This window comes from Carcharhinus amblyrhynchos, chromosome 5 (genome assembly GCF_965287045.1).
Source record: "Carcharhinus amblyrhynchos chromosome 5, sCarAmb.v2.hapA, whole genome shotgun sequence".
In the NCBI taxonomy this organism is placed as follows: Eukaryota; Metazoa; Chordata; class Chondrichthyes; order Carcharhiniformes; family Carcharhinidae; genus Carcharhinus; species Carcharhinus amblyrhynchos.
In genome coordinates this window covers 22,755,945-22,777,905 of record NC_137328.1, presented here as the reverse complement: position 1 = coordinate 22,777,905, position 21,961 = coordinate 22,755,945, and the positions used below count along the sequence as shown (strand labels likewise).

At 42.6% G+C, this 21,961-nt stretch overlaps 1 protein-coding gene across 1 annotated transcript in view; it reads left to right on the top strand.

The window, feature by feature from the left end:
• The window catches only part of frem1a (Fras1 related extracellular matrix 1a), a 160,989-nt gene that overhangs the window by 52,926 nt on the left and 86,102 nt on the right, over positions 1-21,961 (top strand). The window contains exons 11-14 of the mRNA XM_080188538.1: positions 5,902-6,098; positions 16,591-16,681; positions 18,215-18,382; positions 20,514-20,722. Coding sequence (XP_080044664.1) covers positions 5,902-6,098; positions 16,591-16,681; positions 18,215-18,382; positions 20,514-20,722 — 665 coding nt within the window. The remainder of the gene's footprint in view (positions 1-5,901; positions 6,099-16,590; positions 16,682-18,214; positions 18,383-20,513; positions 20,723-21,961) is intronic.

Below are 21,961 nucleotides of genomic sequence, written 5' to 3'. Positions count from 1 at the left end.
AGCTTGTGCTCTGGGAATCTAACTTGTTCTCTTGAAGGGGCTTCCACAACATACATAACACTCTTCCCTCTTAATTCAAAACCCCCCATATAACATGTATACATTTTTAAACACACTTACATAATGATTGAACCAAACGTATATATACACACACATTCAAACACATTTCAACTATATACAAGAGCATGAACATAAACTGTGAATTACAATATCAACATCCATTTAAATGTTGACATTGGTATAATCAGTCTATCTGAGGATAATAGTTCCTGGATGAATGTCTCCTTGCTGAGGAGTCTTCTCAGGCATTCTTTCCAGAATTTCCAGAAGCTCTTGAATTCCCTCTGTTGCTTGTTACTGCCTGCAGTCACCAAGTTGAGGATGGCAAGGTGGCACAGTGGTTAGCAGGGACCTGGGCTTGATTCCCAGCTTGGGTCACTGTCTACGTGGAGATTGCACATTCTCCCTGTGTCTGCGTGGGTTTCCATTGGGTGCTGTGGTTTCCTCCCACAGTCCAAAAGACATGCTGGTTAGGTGTATTGGCCATGCTAAATTCTCCCTCAGTGTACCCAAACAGGCGCCACAGTGTGTAACTTTAATTGCAGTGTTAATGTAAGCCAACTTGTGACTCTAACAAATAAACTTTAAACCGTAGCTTCTGCCAATGTTTCCTCTCTGTGTAAAACTCACTCTGCTTCAGGAACACAGCACTCAGTCTATTTCTTTCGCTCTGCTTGCAACTGTACCAGATCGGGGAGGACTTCTATGCTTTGATGTGGAGTGATCACCAGCTGATCCATGTGTCTCCTTCAGACTCTCTCCTCCTGAAACTGCACAATGTATGACACTGGCCCTGTCTGGGCCACCACTGGCACTGGAACACATTTCTCACTTGAATTTGAAAGAATGAGGGGAATCTTATTGAAATGTATAAAATTATGAAGGGAATAGGTAAGATAAAAGCAAGGAGGTTGTTTCAACTGGCAGGTGAAACTGGAACTAGGGGGCATAGACTCAAAATAAGGGGGAGTAAATTTAAGACTGAGTTGAGAAGGAACTTCTTCACCCAAAGGGTGAGTTCCCTGCCCAATGAAGCAGTTGAGGCTACCTCTAAAATGTTTTTAAGACAAAGATAGGTAGATTTTTGAGGAATTAAGAGTTATGGTGAGCGGGCAGATAAGTGGAGTTGAGTCCACAAAAAGATCAGCCATGATCTTATTGAATGGCAGAGCAGGGTCAAGGAGTCTGATGGCTTACTCCTGCTCCTAGTGCTTATGTTCTTATGTTATGTAGTTCCCTGCCAACACCCTTCCTGAAATACCTTGACTTGCAATTCCACAAATAGTTCTCCCTTGATTGACTAAATCTACTACTTGTCTTAAGACATTTCTGATGGTGTTCCATACCCGGGCTGCGGACACTGGTGCCTTATCGTCAAGTTGAAAATACCCATAATTTTCGAGTGCCAATCAGGAACATCCATTCCTTCAGGGAAAGGCAGCCTTGAAAGTGCATCAGCAGTACCATGCTTTTCTGATTGTCGATACCATATGTCGCAGAAGTATGTTGAGAAAAGTAGTGCCCAATTTTGTAAGTGTGTTACTGCCATAGATGGTATGCCAGTATATGGCCCAAAAATGGTGGTGAGGGGCCTGTGATCAGTTAACAGCACAAAATGCCAGCCATATAGGAAATGTGAGAATTTCTTCACCCCAAAGACAATACCCAACCCTCCATTCTTGGCCTGGTCATATTTTTGCTCTGATTTTGTCAAAGGCTTTGACAAAAGGCAATGCGCCTCTCTTCTCTATTGGACCAACCCCAAGGGCGGGGTACCACAGGTTAATTGCAATAGCAACTTCAGGTCAAAATGGGTTAGCACTTCTGACCTTCATAAAGCTTGTTTTACTTCCCAATAAGTTTCTTCACACTCCTGGGTCCATCTCAGTGGTTTGTCTTTACCAAGCAGTTGATGTAACATTTTAAGCATGGTGGCCAGATCTGGCATGAACTGGCCATAGTAATCACCAATCCCAGGAATGATCATAATTGTGAAATGTTCTCTGGTCTGGGAGCTTTCATAATGGTATCCATTTTCTTGGGTGCCTTCTGCAGTCTCTCACCATCAATGATGTGTATTCAATCAAATCTTTAAAGAATTTGCATTTCTCTTTCTGCAACCTTCTGAGGGCCTCTTTGAGGTTCTTCAAATGCTCCTCTTCAGTGGAGTCCAGATAACACTTAGAATTTGATCAATTACCCTTTGGAAAAGGACTGATATTGGCATGATGCCAAAGAGAAGACATTTGTGGCAGAAAAGCACCCAATGAATTATTATAATCAGAGGTGGTTGGGACTTTTCCACGACCCCCATTTGGAGATGGGCCTGAGACACATCCGTCCTGCTAATCCGTTATACAGTTCCTCAATAAGAGGAAGTGGGTATTGATCTGCACACAGTGCTGGGTTGATAGCGGGCTTGAAGTACCTGCAGATCCTAATTTGCATCTATTTTAAAAACTAGAACAATTGAAGTGGCCCATTCACTGGGTTCAGTACCCTTAATTCAGCCTCCATCTTTAGCCAAATGACGTACAGTACTGGACGAGCCTTCAGACACCTTAAAGGATCTCTAACTTCAGTTGAATTTTATTCTCACACCCTTTCATCTCACCCACTGTCCTTATAGCTCTCCAGTACATCCTGTAAACTTGTTCTTGAATCTGCCAGCCTTTTTAGCATGCCCCAGTTTAAGTTTCATTTCTGCAACCAAGAGTGTCCAAACAAGGCAAGATAACTGCCTTTGATCATTGGCACCCAGGCAGTGCTCACCAGGCAACCTGACACTGTCCACTGGGCACCAGGCAGTGCCAAGGGTTGGGTGTTCACAGGGAGGATGGGGTGAAAGGGAGGCTCAGAATGGGATGCTGTGTGCTCTGCGATCAGGGATTGCAGGGTCAGTGATCCACTGGCAGGGAGTTGGTGAACAGGGGCAGCGATCAACCAGGGAGGGTGAATGGGGGATGCTCGGCTGGGAGTGGCAAATTGGAGCAACTTTGAGCCATGCAAGGGTTAAAAGTGGATTCCACGAGATAATCAGCTAGGGGGTGGAAATGGGGTTTGCGATTGGCCGAGGGGAGGCATGGAGTGAGTGATCGTCAGGGGGTGGGGTGTCGGGGACAGTGGGGGAAGGTGATATCCAAGGGGGGGGGGGGGGGGGGGGCGACATATTCCGAGTGCACTGTGTACCCTTTACATGGTGCTCTGGGAGATCAGGCATATGCAAATGGCACCTCTAGCAGATGGCAGCTGCCTTCGTGGTGTGAATAGACTTCGTCCACTTCCTCTACTTGCCAGAATCACACTTTGCCTCATTTGTTTCTCAATGTGACATAAGATAGCGTCTGAGAGCTGACACAAAAAAATTGAATGCAATTGTCTCTTGTTTTCATACTCATTCAACATTTAGAATTTGTTTGGTACGATCGCCCCCTAAAACTTTATTGTCAGAAGCTACCATTGGATCACTTTGTGGTGGAGTCGACAAACGAAAAGATCCCGCAAAGCATCTTTCAGGAACCCATCAAATTCATAGTGCTCTGCCTGTCTTTTTAACACAGCCTCAAATTGCACAATGGATTCTCTTTCCAACCGTACTTCTTTATAAAATCACAAAAGTTCTGCTATCATAAGTGGCTTTGGGGCATAATGGCTCCTTAGTATCTTGCACAATTCTGCTAGTGGTTTCTCTGTGGGCTTTTCAGGTTGTATGAGACTTCTTAATGCCACAAAAGTCTAACTCTTTATAGTACTTAAGAAGGTTTTTCCCAAAAGTTCTCCAGCTACCTGATTAGCTTTTAACAATGAATGAAAATGCTCTGTTTATAATTCCCAGCTCTCCATATCTTCATTGAATGCCCCTATTGCCCCGAACTGGCTCATAATCTTCTGTTCCTGCTGATGGGAGATTTTTATGCTTTCATGTTCTGTTGCTGCTTTTTGCTTCTCTTCGCGTCACTGCTCTTCACTGACTTCTGTCTCCCATTCTTCCCATCAAATTTTAGCCTGGACCCCCTTGCGACTGCTTCCCCCATGACTGTCTTGCTGCTCCCTGTGGAGAATTCCCCCTCCTATTCCTGGCCTTTGATTGTAGTCCGGGTCCTCACGCCACCATTGCCTTCAGCCTGTTTCCTGGTGAGTACCTCTCTGTAATGTCAAATGTGGTCCGAGACCCCTTGCGGCCACTTCCCTTGATGCCTAGGCCTTCCTGTCTCAGCTCATCTCCCACTGAAACCCTCATTTATGCCCTAGTTTCCTTGATTATTCCAATCACACTTCGCAAGGCCTCTCACGTTCCAACTTCCATAAATTTGAGGTAACCCAAAGCTTTGCTGTCCATGTTTCTACTCATACCAAGTCAGACTTACCCACAGCCCTATGTTTGCTGATCTAGATGGGCTGTTGGTTAAGCAATGGCTCAATCATAAAATTCTCCTCCTTGTTTTGAAGCCACTCCCATGACCTCAACCCTCCCTATTTCTGTAATCTCCTCCAATCTCTCAAAGCTCTGTGATATCTGCACTCATCTAATTCTGATCTCTAAGCATTACCAATGAATTGCCATGCCTGTAAATGACTAAAACGCTTCCACCTTTGCATCTCTCTTCTTTTTATTAAAACCTATGTATTTGATTGACCAAACTTTTGGCTAGGTGCCCCAACAGCAGAGAAAGTGGAAGAGTTTGCCATAATCTTCAAATCTTTGCTTGATAATGGGAAAGTATCAGAGGATTTGAGAATGGCAAATGTGATGCTTTTATTGAAGAAAGGGTGGAAAAAAAGCAGGAGATATAGGGGGATGTGAGGATGAGGCTTTTACACACTGAGTGGTAGTGACCTGGAACTCACTACCTGTCATGGAAATTGAGACAATGAATGGTTTCAAAAGGAAATTGGATAGGTACTTAAACAAAATGGGTCTACAGTGCTACAAGGGAATGGGACTGATTAATTGCTCTATAGAAATAGCCTGGATGTGATGGGCCAAATGGCCATCACTGGTGATGTTATATGACTCAATGACAGTATCATTTGATTTGGCTCAGCATGTAATTTTGTTTTATAATACCTATGTAAAGTACCCTGTGATGTTTTATTACAATAAACATACTGTTTTTCTTTATTCATTCACGGGACATGGGCATCGCTGGTTGGCCAGCACTTATTGCCCATCCCTAGTTGCTCTTGAGAAGGTGATGGTGAGCTGCCTTCTCGAATTGCTGCAGTCTACGTGCTGTGAGTTGACCTCCAGTGCCATTAGGGAGGGAATTCCAGGATTTTTACCTAGTGACTGCGAAGGAACGGTGATACATTTCCAAGTCAGGATGGTGAGTGGCTCGGAGGGGAACTTGTAGGTGGTGGTGTTCCCATGTATCTGCTGCCCTTGTCTTTCTAGATGGAAGTGGTCATGGGTTTGGAAGGTGCTGTCTAAGAATCTTTGATGAATTGCTTCAGTGCATCTTGTAGATAGGAGCAGCACTGTGCACTAAGTGTTGGTGGTGGAGGGAGTGGATGTTTGTAGGTGTGGTGCCAATCATTTGTTGTGTAATGAGCCTCATCTGCTAGCCAAATATAATGGGAAATTGTGGGCAGGATGCTTGTGATTTCCTGTTACTGCTGTTGGGGCGGACATTCCCCACTTGCAGCTGTGAACTATATTTAGAAAACTGGCTCTCCAAAGTCACAAGAATATCAAAATTGTAAACCTTTGCAGTGTTTTAAATGCTTGATGTTGAATATTTAAATTTATTGTGTGCAGTGAATAACATGTTACCTGAATGATTTGATTCTTTAATGCTGTAAAATTCTGCCATTCTTTTCACATAATCAATTTTATTACAGACTGTAATTGTCCATATTACACCAGTGGATGATCAGTTTCCCAAAGAAGCCCCGGGGGTTGTACGCCATCTTGTTGTCAAGGAAACTGAGATAGCATATCTGACAAAGAACCAGTTGCATTTCACAGATTCTGAGTCACCGGATAGAGAGATCATATATACAATAACAACTCTGCCATTCTTTACTTCAACACTTGGGTAGGTTTATGTAGACTATACTCCTTTGCACATTATAAATATGTCAAACTGTGATGAATCTTGATGTTATCACACACTGCAAAATATACTGCGGTTATTTGGGTTCACTGTATGATTGAGTAATGCCTCAGGGAATAACTGTTTGAGTCACAATGTGTGCTATTACCGTAAATTAAAATGAAAAAGGACATTAGGGCTTGGGTGAGATTGTGCAGTCTCGATGGACTAATGACCTCCTTCTGCACTGTAGGGATTCTATGATTCTACGTTAGCAAAGCCATTCTGTTCAACAATGAACTTCAGCATCCATCACCAAGAGTAGTTCGGTGGCAAGATGACTGACTGAACTGAGGGCATATATACCAAACTGGACCTGTGACATGTGGCGAGCTAACGAATATGAGGAAGGAATGTCCTCCCCAAACGACCTGATGCAGATGACAATGTTGCCAGACTAGTAATCCAATCCACTTGAGACACAGGTTCAAATCCTCCTGTGCCTGTTGGTAGAATTTAAGTTGGATTAATTAATAAAAATCTGGAATTGAAAGCTGGTGTCAGTAGCAGTAACTATGATTCTGTCATTGTCGTAAAACAATCCAAAGCTGTGCAGGTTAGGTGGATTGGCCATGCTAAATTGCCCCTTAATGTCCCAAGATGGGTAGGTTAGGTGGATTAGTGGAGCAAGTACGTGCGGTGGCTGGGAATAGGCCTGAGTAAGATGCTCTATCAGAGAGTCAGTGCAGACTCGATGGGCTGAAAGGCCTCCTTCTGCACTGTGGGGTTCGGTGATAGGTGAGGTTTTTGTTCTATGAAAACCCATATGATTCACGAATGCCCTTTAGGAAAGGGCACCTGCCATCCTTATTTGGTCTGGCTCAGAAAGCTACTTAGTTCTACCAATCTGTCATAGAAAAGTTGAAAAGGAATAAAATCAGACATCCCACCTGGCATGAACCTAGGCACAGAGAACAGGAAGTATTTTAACAAATCATACAAAAGAATAAAATTATAAACCTACATATTCATGAGAGTATTCATTGCAAATTACAACCATCCACTCTTACCTGGTCTCATCCGTTTTGCCAAGGTAAGTCCTCTTCTGGCTCCCTCCAAGATCAAATTCTCATCATGGCATCATGCACTCAAACAATAACTCTCTTCCCTGATCTCATGCGGGGGACACATAGCAACATTTATTCTCTCATGGACACTTTCATATCACCATCATCCCATCTGTCATGTTGCTCACACTGCATCTTCTGGTCCTTCTGTGCAGGGCTCACATCTCCGCACAGCCAGATTATGAAGGACACAGCAAAGTGCAACCATGCAGGAAGTCCTCTCTTGTGTATTGCAGAGAGTCATCTGAGTGGTCTAGGCATCTCATTCGCATCTTACGATGTAAAATGTGACTTCAGCCTCTTGCAAGATTTTCCGCTCTCATCACCAAATCTATCTCGAAACAATCGGACAGGCAAATCCATGGCTGGAGTATTGTGTGCAGTTCTGGTCTCCTTACCTAAGAAAGGATCTACATGACATATAGGGAGTGCAGCATTCACCAGATTGATTCCTGGGATGGCAGGATTGTCATATAAAGAGAGATTGGGTCCACTGGGTCTGTATTCACAGAAATTTTAAAGAATGAAAGAGATCTTATTGAAATTTATACATTTATGACACTGGATGCAGAGAAGCTGTTTCCACTGTTTGGTAGATCTAAAACAAGAGATAAGCATTTTCAGCTGAAATGAGGAGAAACCTCTTCACTGGGAAGGTGGGAAACCTGTGGAATTCTAAACCACAGAAGGCCAAATCACTGAACATGTTTTGGTTGTGTTTGGTTTACTTAGGTCCTGAGTGTGCAATTGTGCCAGTTGGCTATGCGTGGGGTGTCCTTCAGTTGGTATCCTCAGTGTGGATGGCATCAGGTGTCCTTACAGTGTACCCAGAGGCTGCAGAGTTTGCTGCGTTGGCCTCTGGAGGGGCCTTTATTTCCACTGGTGTAGGGGGTCTGGATTGCAGGCTGAATGCAGGGGGCATGGTGCTGGTTCTGATACCTGCAGCAGGTGAAGCCAGTTTCATACATGCTGATCACTGTCCAAGGAAACCACATAACTGTTTGGTTGTGGAGCATGACCATGTACCATCACCAGTTTACCTTGGCCACGTGTGGTCTGGATCCTGACCATTTGACCAGGTTCTACAGGACAAAGTGTGTGAACATTTTGGTCATAATTCCTCTTTCCCCTTCATTGCTGCTTCACAAGGGCATCACATGTTAGTTTTGATCTTTGGTTGCAAGAGGAATTGACATCCTGATTCACCTAGGCAACATGCGGTGCAAGACAACGGCACGCCCTGCCTGTCAGAGCCTATGTGGCAGACTGAGGAGTGCAGCCTAGAAACCTGTGCAGCCTCAGGCACATTTCTGAAGCAGGTGCTTGGCCCTTTCTGCTAGGCCATTGGACTGTGGGTACAGTGGACCACAGCGGTTCCAGGTGTACGCAAAATCCATGAACTCTTTGGAAACCAACTGAAGAGTGTTGTCCGCCATTATGTGCTGTTGAATGCCATGTGTGGCAAAGTGTCTCTTGAACTTGCCCTTCATGTCTAGTAGGTGGTCGATTTCAAACCAACCAGACTGAGTCAACTGGGACCAAGTGCTGCTTACCATTCCATTTGAAAATATCAGCCACTGTGAATGACCATGGGAGATCCAGAACCTCATGTAGGTGCAGTTGTTCCCTGGTTTGATGCATCTTGAGTGTATTGTATGGCGCACACCTAGATACCCCTCATGTCCACATACATTGAAAGCCAGTACAGAGATTCCTTTGCCCTGTACCTGGTTACCTCCTGGATATCTTTGGTTGAGTTGTTGGGTGTTACACCTCTGCAAGGAGGTAGAGATGATGAATTGCTGACGCCGGAGTATCAGCTTTTGTTGTACAATTAGTTCTTCACGAATAGAGAAGAATGTGCGGAGCTCATGGGGAAGCTCTTTTACAGACTTGGGATAGCCTTTCAAACTGACTTTGTACAGCTGTCTACATGTGAGATCCACCTGTGGGCATCCTTCAGTTTCTTGATTTAATGAGACTCAAGTATGCGAATGGTCACGATGTCAATGTCCTCCTCACCATCTGGTTAGCGGTGAGTAGGAAGGCTCTGGAAAGAGCATCGGCAAGCTACAACTCCTTATCATGTTTATAGACAACACAGGTTATAGTGTTTCAGCTTGAGCATCATGCATTGAAGTCATACAGACGTGGTTTGAAGAGGCTTTTAAAGAATTGTGATAAGTGACCGATAATCAGTTTGAACACTTAACAGGACCACCATAGATGAAGTCATGCGACAACTAGGACAAGGAACTCCTCGATTTGGGCTTAATGTGTCTCAGTGCCTTGGTGTAAAAGCTACTGGTCTGCCATTCTGGATGCAAACGACACCAGGTCTGTGCTGGGAGGCATCTGCTGATAAGAGTACTGGGCTTAAAAGTCAAACTATGGTAGCACTGGAGGAGCTGAGATAGCTTGAGCTTGTTAAGCGCAGTAGTGTGGTGCTCTTGCCAAACATCATTCAACATCCTAGTGCAGGAGCTGATGAAGTAGTTTGGTAACTGCACTGCAAGATTGAACTTGGAAAAATAATTCATCATACTCACTGCAAAGCATGCCTGCCCTCAGGAATGGGCATCTGTCATATTGCCTTTGTCTTGTCTGGACCTGGCTTCACTCCATTGGCTGTGAGAAAGTTACCCACATGAGGAGCCTGATTGACTCTGACTCTGAAGCTGCATTTAGCAGGGTTGAGCTTTAACTATTATGGCCCCTGGATCTATTGACGCCTAAGCAAAGACGTGCATCATGTTCTTGCATTGTACAACCATAGACCAGGATGTCATCAACAATGACTTTGCAGGTCTGTGTACAAAGGAAACAGTATCTGTCTACCGGAGGCATAGATGTGGTGATTTTTCAAAGATTCTTCTCCCAACAGGATTTGCCAGAACCCACACTTCACATCCAAGATGCTGAAGACCTTGGCATTGGACGTGTCTCCTTTGACCTGTTCCACCATCTTGATGGGAGGGTCGGGGGAGGTGCCTTCTTCAGATGGACTGCATCAATACAGATCCTGACTGATAGATCCTGCCATCTCTTTACTGCAGCCACCAATGCTGAAACCCAGCCCTTGGCCTTGTCTGTGCAGTTGGGACATCCAGTGTGGTCATGTAATCCAGCTCATTGATTACTTTCTGCTTCATCACTTGGAGGACACTTCTTGGAGCATAGCCCATGGTGGAATCAAGATATTTAGTCTTATAGGATCTATTATAGGTGGCTTTCCAATGGTGTTGCCATTGAATTGGTCTATATATTTCACCATTTCTCAAGCTTAGCACTGCAGACTGTCTAAGTCTGGACCAGGCTGGATTAACCCCAGTGTGATGCTGTCTCAAAGACTGAAAGGCGGCTTCAACAACATGAAACTGAAAGCTGCCCTGTGTACAGTGGAGAGTAACCATACCTTCTGTGTGGATAGTCTGTCTGCCATATGCACAAGCTCCACTTGAGTGCTAAGATCTACAGCATACGGTTGATTTACTGCAACAACTGCCTGGACAGGACATTGCACTTTCCTCTGTATCAATCTTTATTTTTAGTTTTTGGCTTGCTGCAGGCACTGTTTAATGCGGTGAAAATCTCATCCTTCTCTGTTATAGTGTCAATGCTCTCATGATAAAAGGTTCTTGGAGGGTCCATGTTATGATTACATGCCAATTCATTTCCCCTGTTCACGCTCTGGGATCTGGAGAACTGTCATGTGTCTGGTGGCATGAGCAGGCTGATGTGACTTGGGATGTATAGTATTTGAAGAAATGGTTCAATTTGCCATACTTCTATGGCATTTACCAAACAACAGGCAAGTAATTCTGTTCTGTGAGTAATGGTTGCTGCAGCTGGAGCAGGGCATGCTCTTTACCACAAAAACCTCAGTTTCCCGCATTCACTTTTTGCTGCTGCTTTCTGACTGCTTGTTCAGCATACAGATGCTGATGGCAGTTTCCAGCATTAAATCCTGCGAAGAAGATGCTTGCAAACAACATTGCTATGGACTCCACACACGGTGCAATCTGTCACCAACTTGTTGGTTTTGGTGGATTTGGTGAATGTGCCAAAAGCTTATTTCTTCGTTTGAATTTTTAAAGTTACAGCATTTGACTGAACAGGCTCATCACACATTTGGTTGATTGCGTTGAATGCTCGTCTCTCCAGTTTGATATTCTTTACTGGCATGCATATGTGCCCAAACCTTTTGAGAAATATTTTGGGATCCTCCTATGCCTATACCTTCTTCGATTTGTGCAATAGGCTGACACCACAGTTGATAGGTCACTTTTTTTTTCAGTCTTGTCCAGTTGTCGGCAACGTTTTTGCTAAGCTCAAGCAGGTTGATGTGGTATAGCTCCTGTGCAATCCTGTCAATTCCTGACAGGAGCAGTGGCTTCCAATTAGTGTCAATGAGGGACCAACAATTGGAGATTTTTTTTAACTGTAACTGAGCAGCTCTTATGTGCTGTGCCTCTGCCCACACTCTGGGAGAACTCCCTTGCCACATGACATCTTTTGTGCTCACATCCTTCCACAGCTATGTGACCATCTCATCTCATCCAATATAGGACATAGTGGAGACCAATAAAGAAATCTTCTTGCATGGGACACAGTTAAATAAGCTCACAACACCAGGTTAAAGTCCAAGAAGTTTATTTGGTAGCATGAGCTTTCAGAGCGCCGCTCCTTCATCAGGCGAGTGGAGGATTTGTTTCACAAATTGGGCATATATCGACACAAGTTCAATTACAAGGCAATGGTTGGAATGCAAGACTTAACAGGTAATCAAGTCTTTACAGGTGCAGACAATATGAGTAGAAAAAAGGCTAAGCACAGGTTAAAGAGGTGTGAATTGTCTCCAGCCAGGACAGTTAGTGAGATGCCTCACATTGTTTAAAAAATACCTGGATAAGCACTTGGCACATCGTAACATTCAAGCTCCAAGTGCTGGTAAATGGGATTAGGTGGGACGTCGGGTGAATCTCATGTGTCAATGTAGACTCAATGGGCCGAAGGGCCTCTTCTGCATTGTATGATTCTATTTTGATAGTGGGGGATTCAGTGAGGGTAATTAATGCCATTGAATGGCAAAGGGGATGGTTAGATTCTTTTCTGTGGAGATGACCATTGCCTGGCACTTGTGTGGCCTGAATGTTACTTATCAATTGTTAGCCCACACCATGGAATGCTTCAGTATCTGAGAAATCGTGAATGGTGTTGAATATTGTGTGATCATCAGCGAACATCCCCATTCCTGAACTTGTATGGAAGGAAGATTGTTAAATTCTTTTCTGGGGGGGGGGGCGGCGAGGGGGGGCAGTGCCGGTGTCGGGGAATTTTGACCCCTCTGTTTAAAGCCTGCTTGTCCCCAGATCCTCCCACAACATCATATATTTTACACCCCAGTCCACAAACCAAAACAACAAAAAAAGTCAGTCTTATTATTGTTAGTTTAAAAAAAAAGCCCTTGTTCGATGTAACCTCCCGCTACTCATCTTTGGATTTTTTTAAAATGTAAGGGAAGAGGGACTTTGCTGCCAGTCTTTTTTCCCTCTTATTCATGGGATGTGGACATTGCTGGCTTGGCCAGCATTTTCTGCTCATCTTTGATTGCCCTTGCAGTGCTATTTTAGAGGGCATTTGCTGTGGATCTGGAGACACATTTAAGCCAGATTGGATAGGATGGCAGATTTCCTTCCCTAAAGGACATTAGTGAACCAGATGAGATTTTATTGGTTTCACGGTCATCATTAGACTTAATCCTAGATGTTTATTGAAATCAAATGTCATCATCTGCCCTGGTGGGATTCGAACCTCAGACACAAGATAATTATGCTGGGTCTCTTAATTACTAGTGCAGCAACAATACCAGTACTCCACTGCCTTCCCAAATTGATGAAGTAGCTGAAGATGGTTAGGCTTGGGAGCACTCCTGCAGTAATGTCCTGGAACTGAGATGATTGACATCCATCAACTCACAACCATCTTTTTTTGTGCTAGGTATGACTCCAACCAGCAAAGTGTTTTTTCCCTGATTCCCATTGACTCCAGTTTTGCCAGGGTTCCTCGATGCCACAAGTGGTCAAATACTGCATTCAATGTCAAGGACAATCACTCTCACCAGGACTGTAATGAAGTCAGAAGCTGAGTGATCCTGGTGGAAACAGAACTGATCCTCTGTAAGCGAGTTATTCCTAAGCAAATGTTGCTTGATGGCATTATTGCTGACCACTTCCATCACTTTACTGATAATCAAGAGTAGAATGATAAGGTGGTAATTGGCTGGGTTGGATTTGTCCTGTTCCTTATGTATAGGAATTACCTGGGCAATTTTCCTTTTTGCTGGTTAGATGCCAGTGTTGTGACTGTATCATAACAGCTTGGCCAGGGACGCCACGAATTCTGGAGCACGTCTTCAGTACCTTTGCTGGAATATTGTCAGCGTCCATAGTCTTTGCAGTATCAAGTGCTTTCAGCTGTTTCTTGATATCAGGTGGAGTGAATTGAACTGACTGAAGACCGACATCTATGATCCTGGGGAGCTCCAGAGGAGGTCGAGATGGATCATTAGCTTGATTTTGATTTGATTTATTATTATCACATGTATTAATAGAACATAGAACACTACAGCACAAACAGGCCCTTCGGCCCACGAGTTGCGCCGATCACATCAACACCTACCAACCTACAGACCTATCTATAACCCTCAATCTCATTAAACCCCATATACTCATCCAGAAGTCTTTTAAAAGACCCCAGCGAGTTCGCCTCCACCACCACTGACGGCAGCCGATTCCATTCACTCACCACCCTCTGAGTGAAAAACTTATCCCTAACATCACTTCTGAACTTCCCTCCCTGCACCTTAAATCTGTGTCCTCTCATAGCAACCATTTCAACCTGGGGAAATAGCCTCTGAGAGTCCACCCTATCTATTCCTCTCAACATTTTGTAAACTTCTATCAGGTCGCCTCTCAACCTTCGTCTCTCCAGGGAAAAGAGTCCCAGCTCCCTCAACCTAACTTCATAAGGCATGCCTCCCAGTCCAGGCAACATCCTTGTAAATCTCCTCTGTACCCTCTCAATAGCTTCTACATCTTTCCTATAGTGAGGCGACCAGAACTGCGCACAATACTCTAAATGAGGCCTGACAAGGGTCTTATAAAGTTGCAGCATTACCTCATATATACAGTGAAAAGTATTGCTTCTTGTACACTACAAAGACAAAGTATACTTTTCACAGAGAAGGAAACGAGAGAGTGCAGAATGTAGTATTACAATCATTGTCAGGGTGTAGAGAAAGATCAACTTAATGAGGTAGGTCCATTCAAAAGTCTGGTGACAGCAGAGAAGAAGCTGTTCTTGAATCAGCTGGTACATAACCTCAGACTTTTGCATCTTTTTTCCAATGGAAAAAGGTGGAAGAGAGCATGCACAGAGTACGTGGGGTGCTTAATAATGCTGGCTGCTTTTTAGAGGCAACTGGAAGTGTAGATAGATAGAGTCAGTAGATAGGAGGTGATTTGAGTGATGGACTGGGCTACATTCATGACCCTTTGTAGTTTCTTGCGGTCATGAACAAAACAGGAGCCATATTAAGTTGTGATACAATCAGAAAGGAAGCTTTCTATGGTGTATCTGTAAAAGTTGGTGAGAGTCACAGTGAAAATACTGAATTTCTTTGGACTTCTTTCTTAACTATAGCGTCAGCGTGGTGGGACCAGGACGAGTTGTTGGTGATCTGGACACCTAGCAACTTGAAGTTCTCACATGGTGGCACAGTGTTTGGTACTGCTGCCTCACGGGTTCCCAGCTTGGGTCACTGTCTGTGTGGAGTTTGCACGTTCTCCCTGTGTCTGCATGGGTTTCCTCTGGGTGTTTTGGTTTCCTCCCACAGTCCGCATGATGTGTTGGTTAGGTGCATTGCCTGGAACAGGCGTCAGAGTGTGGTGACTCGGGGAATTTCACAGAACTTTATTGCAATGTTAATGTAAGCCTTACTTGTGACTATTAACTAAACTTTAAACTTTATTTCACTTCATCCCTATTGATGTAGACAAGGGCATGTCCTCCACTACGCTTCCTGAAGTCGATGACTATCTCCTTCGTTTTAAGGACATTGAGGAAGAGATTATTGTCGTTGCACCATTTCACCAGATTCTCTATCTCTTTCCTGTACTCCGTCTCATCATTTTTTGGCACTTCTGGCTGAAAATGTTTGTGAATGCTACAGCTTTATATGCTGGACTCCTCCATTATTGAGGATGAGAATATTTGTAAAGCCACCTCCTCCAGCGAGTTGATTAATTCTCCACCACCATTCATGACTGGGTGTGACCAGATTGCGGAATTTAGAATTCCTTAACTCTGTCTATTACTTGTTGCTTATGCTGTTTGGTCCTGTGTCGTGGTTTCACTAGGTTGACACCTCGTATCCAGGTATGCCTGGATGCTGCTACTGGTATTTCCTCCTGCACTCTTCATTGAACAAATGGGAAATGAAACTCATCTATGTCAGTGTTACAAAATAAACTCCTAGCAAATGAGCACTGCATTTTATGTCATTGACTTAAATAGAATAGAAAATCAGATTTGGTATATAAAGGTGGCTGAGAATATTTTGTGTTAACCTCCATAAATGTCTGCAGTACTGCACATTAGCAAAATGTTTTTCATCTTTACCTCAAGCTGTACATCTCAAGGGTTGAGTTTATCTGTTTGCAAACATCAACACCGAATGGTATTTTTTAATAGAATCCATTCTTGGGATATGGGCATTACTGGCAAAATCATTATTGCCCATCTTGATTTGTCCTTGAGTAGGTGGTGATGAGCTTTCTTCTTGAACTACAGTAATCCATGCTGTGAAAGTATTCCTGTAATGTTAGCGTATGTTAGTTAAAGTAAAGCATATCAGGATTTTGTTGATGATAGAAGAGTGATAAATGTTCAAGTGGTAATGGGAAACATGGAGGTGACAGTGTTCACATGCTGCACACATCAGGTAAGTAGAGAGTCTTCCACCAGAGTCTTTTAATGGTAGTGGAGACGCTTTGGGAATTCTCGAGGTGAGCTACAGAAACTGCAGTTCCCGCCTTTGATCATTTCTGATTGCCATGGCAATAATGTGGTTATTCTAATTGAGTTTCTGCCATTACTGAAAATAAAATGCTGGAAATGTTGACCGTGTAACTTTTAAGAGTGCAACTCTTCCTCTCCTGTTGTTCGCATTTGGAGAAAAAACCCCAAAATTTGGCATTTGTGTAAACAGAAACAAATTGTGAGCCTAAAACTGACTGAATGATGATGTATACTGTTCAATGCTGGCAGTTCCTGAAGTCTAATTTTGTGTCTCCTTCCCTGTTGAGCTTGTCTGATGCTGGGAAACTGTTTCTAACAGACAGCATGAAGAAATTGATGAAAGAATCCAGTGTTCCAATGCTCAGATCATTCACACAGGTACTTACAATTTAATACTCTCAGGAAAAAGTACTTAATCCAGTTGGATCAGTTTGGTACTAAAATAGCATTAAACCATTAATAAAACTAATTAAAGGTCTTCAGTAAGATTACAATATACTCCATATAGCACAGAATGAGTTTATTCAGTCCATCATGCCTGCATTTGTTCAATTAGTCCCCATCCACTCTTCTTCCCCTCTACCCTAACAAACTACCTCCTTCAAATATTTATCTCATTTAGTCTTGAGAATCTGCTTCCACCATCCTTTCAAGCAGTACATTCCAGATTTTATCAATTGCTATGCAAAAAATGTCTCCTCATTGATTGACAAAAGAACCAGTGGCAACATTAATGAATAGTTTTTAATGCACATAACAATGGGTTGAGATTTGGATCGGGTTGCTTGCTATGATGGTGGATAAAGATTCATCAGCTTCTCACCACTAACACTAGTTCTATATTTTCATGGTTTGGTTTAGCCTACCCATTGAAGCAGTTTCTGAAATGTGTGCTGTGTTCCCCAGTCATTTCCTCCGAGCTGCAACTAAAAATGTGAGTGTAGTGCTGATAGAGTAGCACAGTGTGGAGTTTGAATATTCTCCCTGTGTCTACATGGGTTTCTTCTCAGTGGTCTGCTTTCCTCCTCAGTCCAAAGGGCTGCTGCACTTTAGATTGATTAGCCATGCTAACATTGCCCCTTAGTGTCCCAAGATATATAGGTTAGGGGGATTAGCAGAGTAAATTGGTGAGGTCATGGGGTTAGACTGGGTAAGTGTTGATACAGACTTGATGGGTCGAATGACCTCCTGCACTGTCAGGATTCTATGATTCTAAATCAATATCCTCCAAGGATCAGAGATGATGGCTTTACACAAAGATATTAAGAGGTCAGATTGTTCTGAACATTTCTCCATCGAGAAAATGTGAAAATACAAATTATGTTTACTGAGAGACGAGCTGTATTCATGAAAATAGTAAATCACATCAAAAATGTTGGTTTCTATGTTCAGCCAAAATGTTTAACAATTTGCATCAAGCCTCATCTCTCCACGTTTTTACTTGGTTTGCCTTTGAGTAGATCTAACAAACATGTGCGAAAGAAATGAATATTTAGTCCACATCAGAGGGTGATACTCCTGTTCCATCCATGTGTTGTTATCATGCATATAATTGCAATCAGTGGAGCAACTCCTGTAAATTCAGGTGCTGCAAATGTCGGAGGCAGTGGCGTAGTGGTATTTACGCTGCACTAGCAATCCAGAGATCCAGGATAATGCTCTGGGGACTGCGTTCAAAACCCACCAAAGCAGATAGTGAAATTTAAATGAAAATCAATCTGGAATTAAAATGTAAGGGTGACCATGAACCCATTGTCATAAAAATCCATCTGGTTCATTTGCAGATTTTTGAAGGTAACCCAAATCCTTAACATAGGATTTGAAATATTGCTTACATTTTCTTGTTGCATTTTTCTTCTCTCACTGACGTTATCCCCACTATTGTGACATGGATGTTCCATTTTGTTTCAGCATGCTGTGAATTATCTGAAAGTGGCCTACATGCCTCCTATGCAAGATATAGGGCCAGACCCACAGCACCTTCAATTTCTCTTTTCAGTCAGCAATCAACATGGTGGCACTTTAATTGGTTTCTGCTTCAATATTACAATTCTCCCAGTTGACAATCAAGCTCCAGAGGTAGGTAATTTCATGCTAAGACTCAGTTGAGGTAATGGGGGGGTTAATTTTGACAGTTGAACAAAGCTTTTTGGTTAACCATTGTGGGATAGCAAACAGACAACACACTTTAGCTCACCAAATTGGGGGTTCCAATATTGGGCTGACTGAGACGTCAGTAAATAACTGTATGAGAGTTCTGGAACAGAAACTTGAGCTCACCAGTGTGATTCCCCACCCTGCTCCCCAAGTGGTTCCCTGGGTCATGAGACCCTTACTCTGCAGCTGGATCCTTACAGGGACAATCACCATAGTACCCACTAAAGACAAATGATTATTGGACCATCTGACTAATCAACCACCAGCAAGCTCAAACAGAAATATTAACAGATACACTGCTACTATGATGTTGGGGTTTGGTCAAGCTTGCCACGTAAAATTTGTTTTTGTGAATAATTTAGTGTACAGTGCAACTTATCCACGAGGGAAATACATTAAATTTGTTTCTCTCTCCTGCTGAATTTTTCCAACGGTTTCTGTTTTTATTCCAGATTTCTAGTATCCACTTTTTGTTTCTTTGATTTAATACTAGACAAAGGATAATTTCAATGGTGATCTGCCCTCAGGGTGATTATGATGTTACCTAGGCAATAACAATATAATTGAAAAGCAAAAACCTTGCTCTTGTGTACATGCATATTTATGAAAGTCTGATTAACTGAAAACTAAGAAACCGGTACAATGATTGGCATTGCTGCCTCATAACGCCAGGGACCCGGGTTCAATTCCAGCCTCAGGTCACTGTCTGTTTGGAGTTTGCATGTTCTTCCTGTTTCTGCGTGGGTTTCCCTGAGGTGTTTTAGTTCTCCCCCAACACTCCAAAAGGTTAGTGTGATTGGCAAAGCAAAATTAGTGTTAGGGGACCTAGCGGGATGAATACGTGGAAATGGATTATTGTCAGTGAAGACTCGGACTGAATGGCCTCCTTCTGCACTGTTGGGATTCTATGATTCTATCCATCAGTTTATGGAATTGGAACAGTTATTAGTATGGACAAATCCGCAGTTCTGGGCCCTCCTCAATGCACTGACACAAGTGAATATAGACAAATGCTAAGAAAGCAGGGATCCCTGTCATATTAAGTCGGGTCAATTTTTACAAAATATGATAATTCATCAAATTTTGTTTCAATTGTCCCCAGCAACACTTGGCAGTTACCTTCCTTTTGACATTATGCAACTAAACTGAGGAAAACGTTTGAAAGACAAAACAACCTGAACCCAAAATGAACTAATATAGAGAATTTGTTTGTTAAGAATTTCCTCAAGTAACCAACTTGTATCTTTTGAGGCTTTTGCTTGACTCATTACTGCCAAGAACTATCATGATGAGTGGTTATGGCATTGTAACATGTAATACAGATATTTTTATTTCAAAAATATACTTTATTCATAAAAATCTCAATTAAACCAATACAAATCTACATGTCTATAAATTGCAAACAGTGCCGAATAAAAACATTTTTACAGTCCTATACAAATTACAGTCATTACATTTTAAAACTTAAAACATGTAATACAGGTAATGTATTTATAATGCAGCATGATAATAATGTAATACTGGGTTAAGTACAGTGTGACACTTGCCAATATTATTACATTTCTCTGTATTACTTGCCCTTTTTTTTTGAAACTTTTTTAAAAACATCACTAAAATCATATAAGCACTGCCATCTGGAAAAGGTCCTTACTATCTGCATTGTTGGATTATGCGGTCACAGTTGACTTTTCAGCACGGTACATAAAGAATATAGCCACCAAATATGCAAAACTAACAGTTAAACTGAGAGCCAAGGGTTATAATATAACCTCCAGTTTAAAATATAACCAGTTTCTTTATGCTCATTGGAGAATCTGCTCTGCTGATGAATACATGCTGAATCTCTTCCAATTACCTGCTGTAACTTTGACAAGTGATTACCAACGCCCCTCACCCCAACAAATAGATGTTTTTAGAAAGATTTTAGTTATTGTGCCTATCTCCCTCCTGCAGAAACCCAACCGTGCTCCTGGCCAGGGAAATGCAGAACAGTAGATTTTCTTTTTTCCTGAAACAATTGATGAATTTGAAAAAAAATGGTTCTCCCTTTCAGATTCTTACAAAGCAATTAAAAGTTGAGGAAGGGGGAGTAGGTCACATTACTGTGGACCACATGCTGGTGACGGATGTTGACACCAAGGAGCTCCATATCAGGATTATGCTTCAAAGGAAACCAGTGCATGGAGTTATAGCAATGGATGGAGTTCCCATGACTGAAGGGAACATGTTCACCCTAGAAGATCTCAGACAACTTAAAATTAGGTGAGGAATCTTTGGGGCTGATTATGTACATTCTCATTTGTACTGAACAACAATTATCGGAGATGCATTTGGCAGAAACGTTTTAAGAAAAACTGATAGGTGAAGTGGTTTTCAATTCCCTATCACTTTGGAAACCAGAGTTTGAATCTAGCACAGACTGATGCAATAAAACATTCCCCTCTCTGCTTGGCATGAGGCTTTTTAATGAATTGAGAAAATCTCAGCCCAATTCATAGTTGCTGAGAATCACAGCCCATAATTGACTCATAATCCAGCACCATATAAAATTGAAATGGAAAAGTGACTCCAATTGCAAGAGTGGCTGGTATGTAAAATGAGAATGTTTCACTTATCAACAAGTTATATTTATATAGAACCGTTCAAGAAATGAAACACCCCAAGGCATTTCACAGGCGCATTATAAAGCAAAGTATGCCACTGAACCACAAAAATCAGATGACCAAAAATTTGGTTAAAGAGGTGGAAAAGTTGAGATGAAAACAGAAAATGCTGGAAAATTCCAGCAGGTCTGACAGCATCTGTGGAGAGAGAATAAAGCCAACGTTTCGAGTATGGATGACCCTTCATCGGAGCTGCTGAGATTTTCCAGCATTTTTTGTTTTTGCTTCAGATTCCAATTCTGGAACAATTTTGATTTGGATTGTACTATTGATGGCAACCTTACATCTTGTGAGACAATGCCTCGCACCTAATGGTCAACTCTGTCAACTCACCTGGAGCTCAGGAGTCCCACTCTGATAGGCAGTTGTTGCAGTGTTGAATATGGTGTGTTGAGAAGATGCATGACTCACTGGCCTCAGATTTTCTCACTGAACTCTCTATTCAGTCATGAATTTTTATTTTCTGCTTCTCTCTTTGTGTCCTTCCAGAAAAACCATCCCTACTTGTTAGTGTCAATATTTGCCTACCTGATATCTCACTTGCAGGCAACCTTGTAGAGGAGATATGGACACCTAGGAGGTCATAACCCAAGGACCTATCCATCATATGGAAACGTTTTAGGTTTTTCGGCAGTCATCCAATGAACATGGCCAAGCCAACAGAAATGCCATTGCTTTAGCAAGTGTATGCTGATGGAATTAATGGGCTGCAGGATCTCTCAGTTGGTGACTTTGCCCTGCCAAAAGGTGCCCAGCATACATCTGAGACAGAGAAGGTGGAAACTGCTCAGATATTTCTTCTGTCTAGCATATCTTGTCCTTGTATCACCATTGTAGA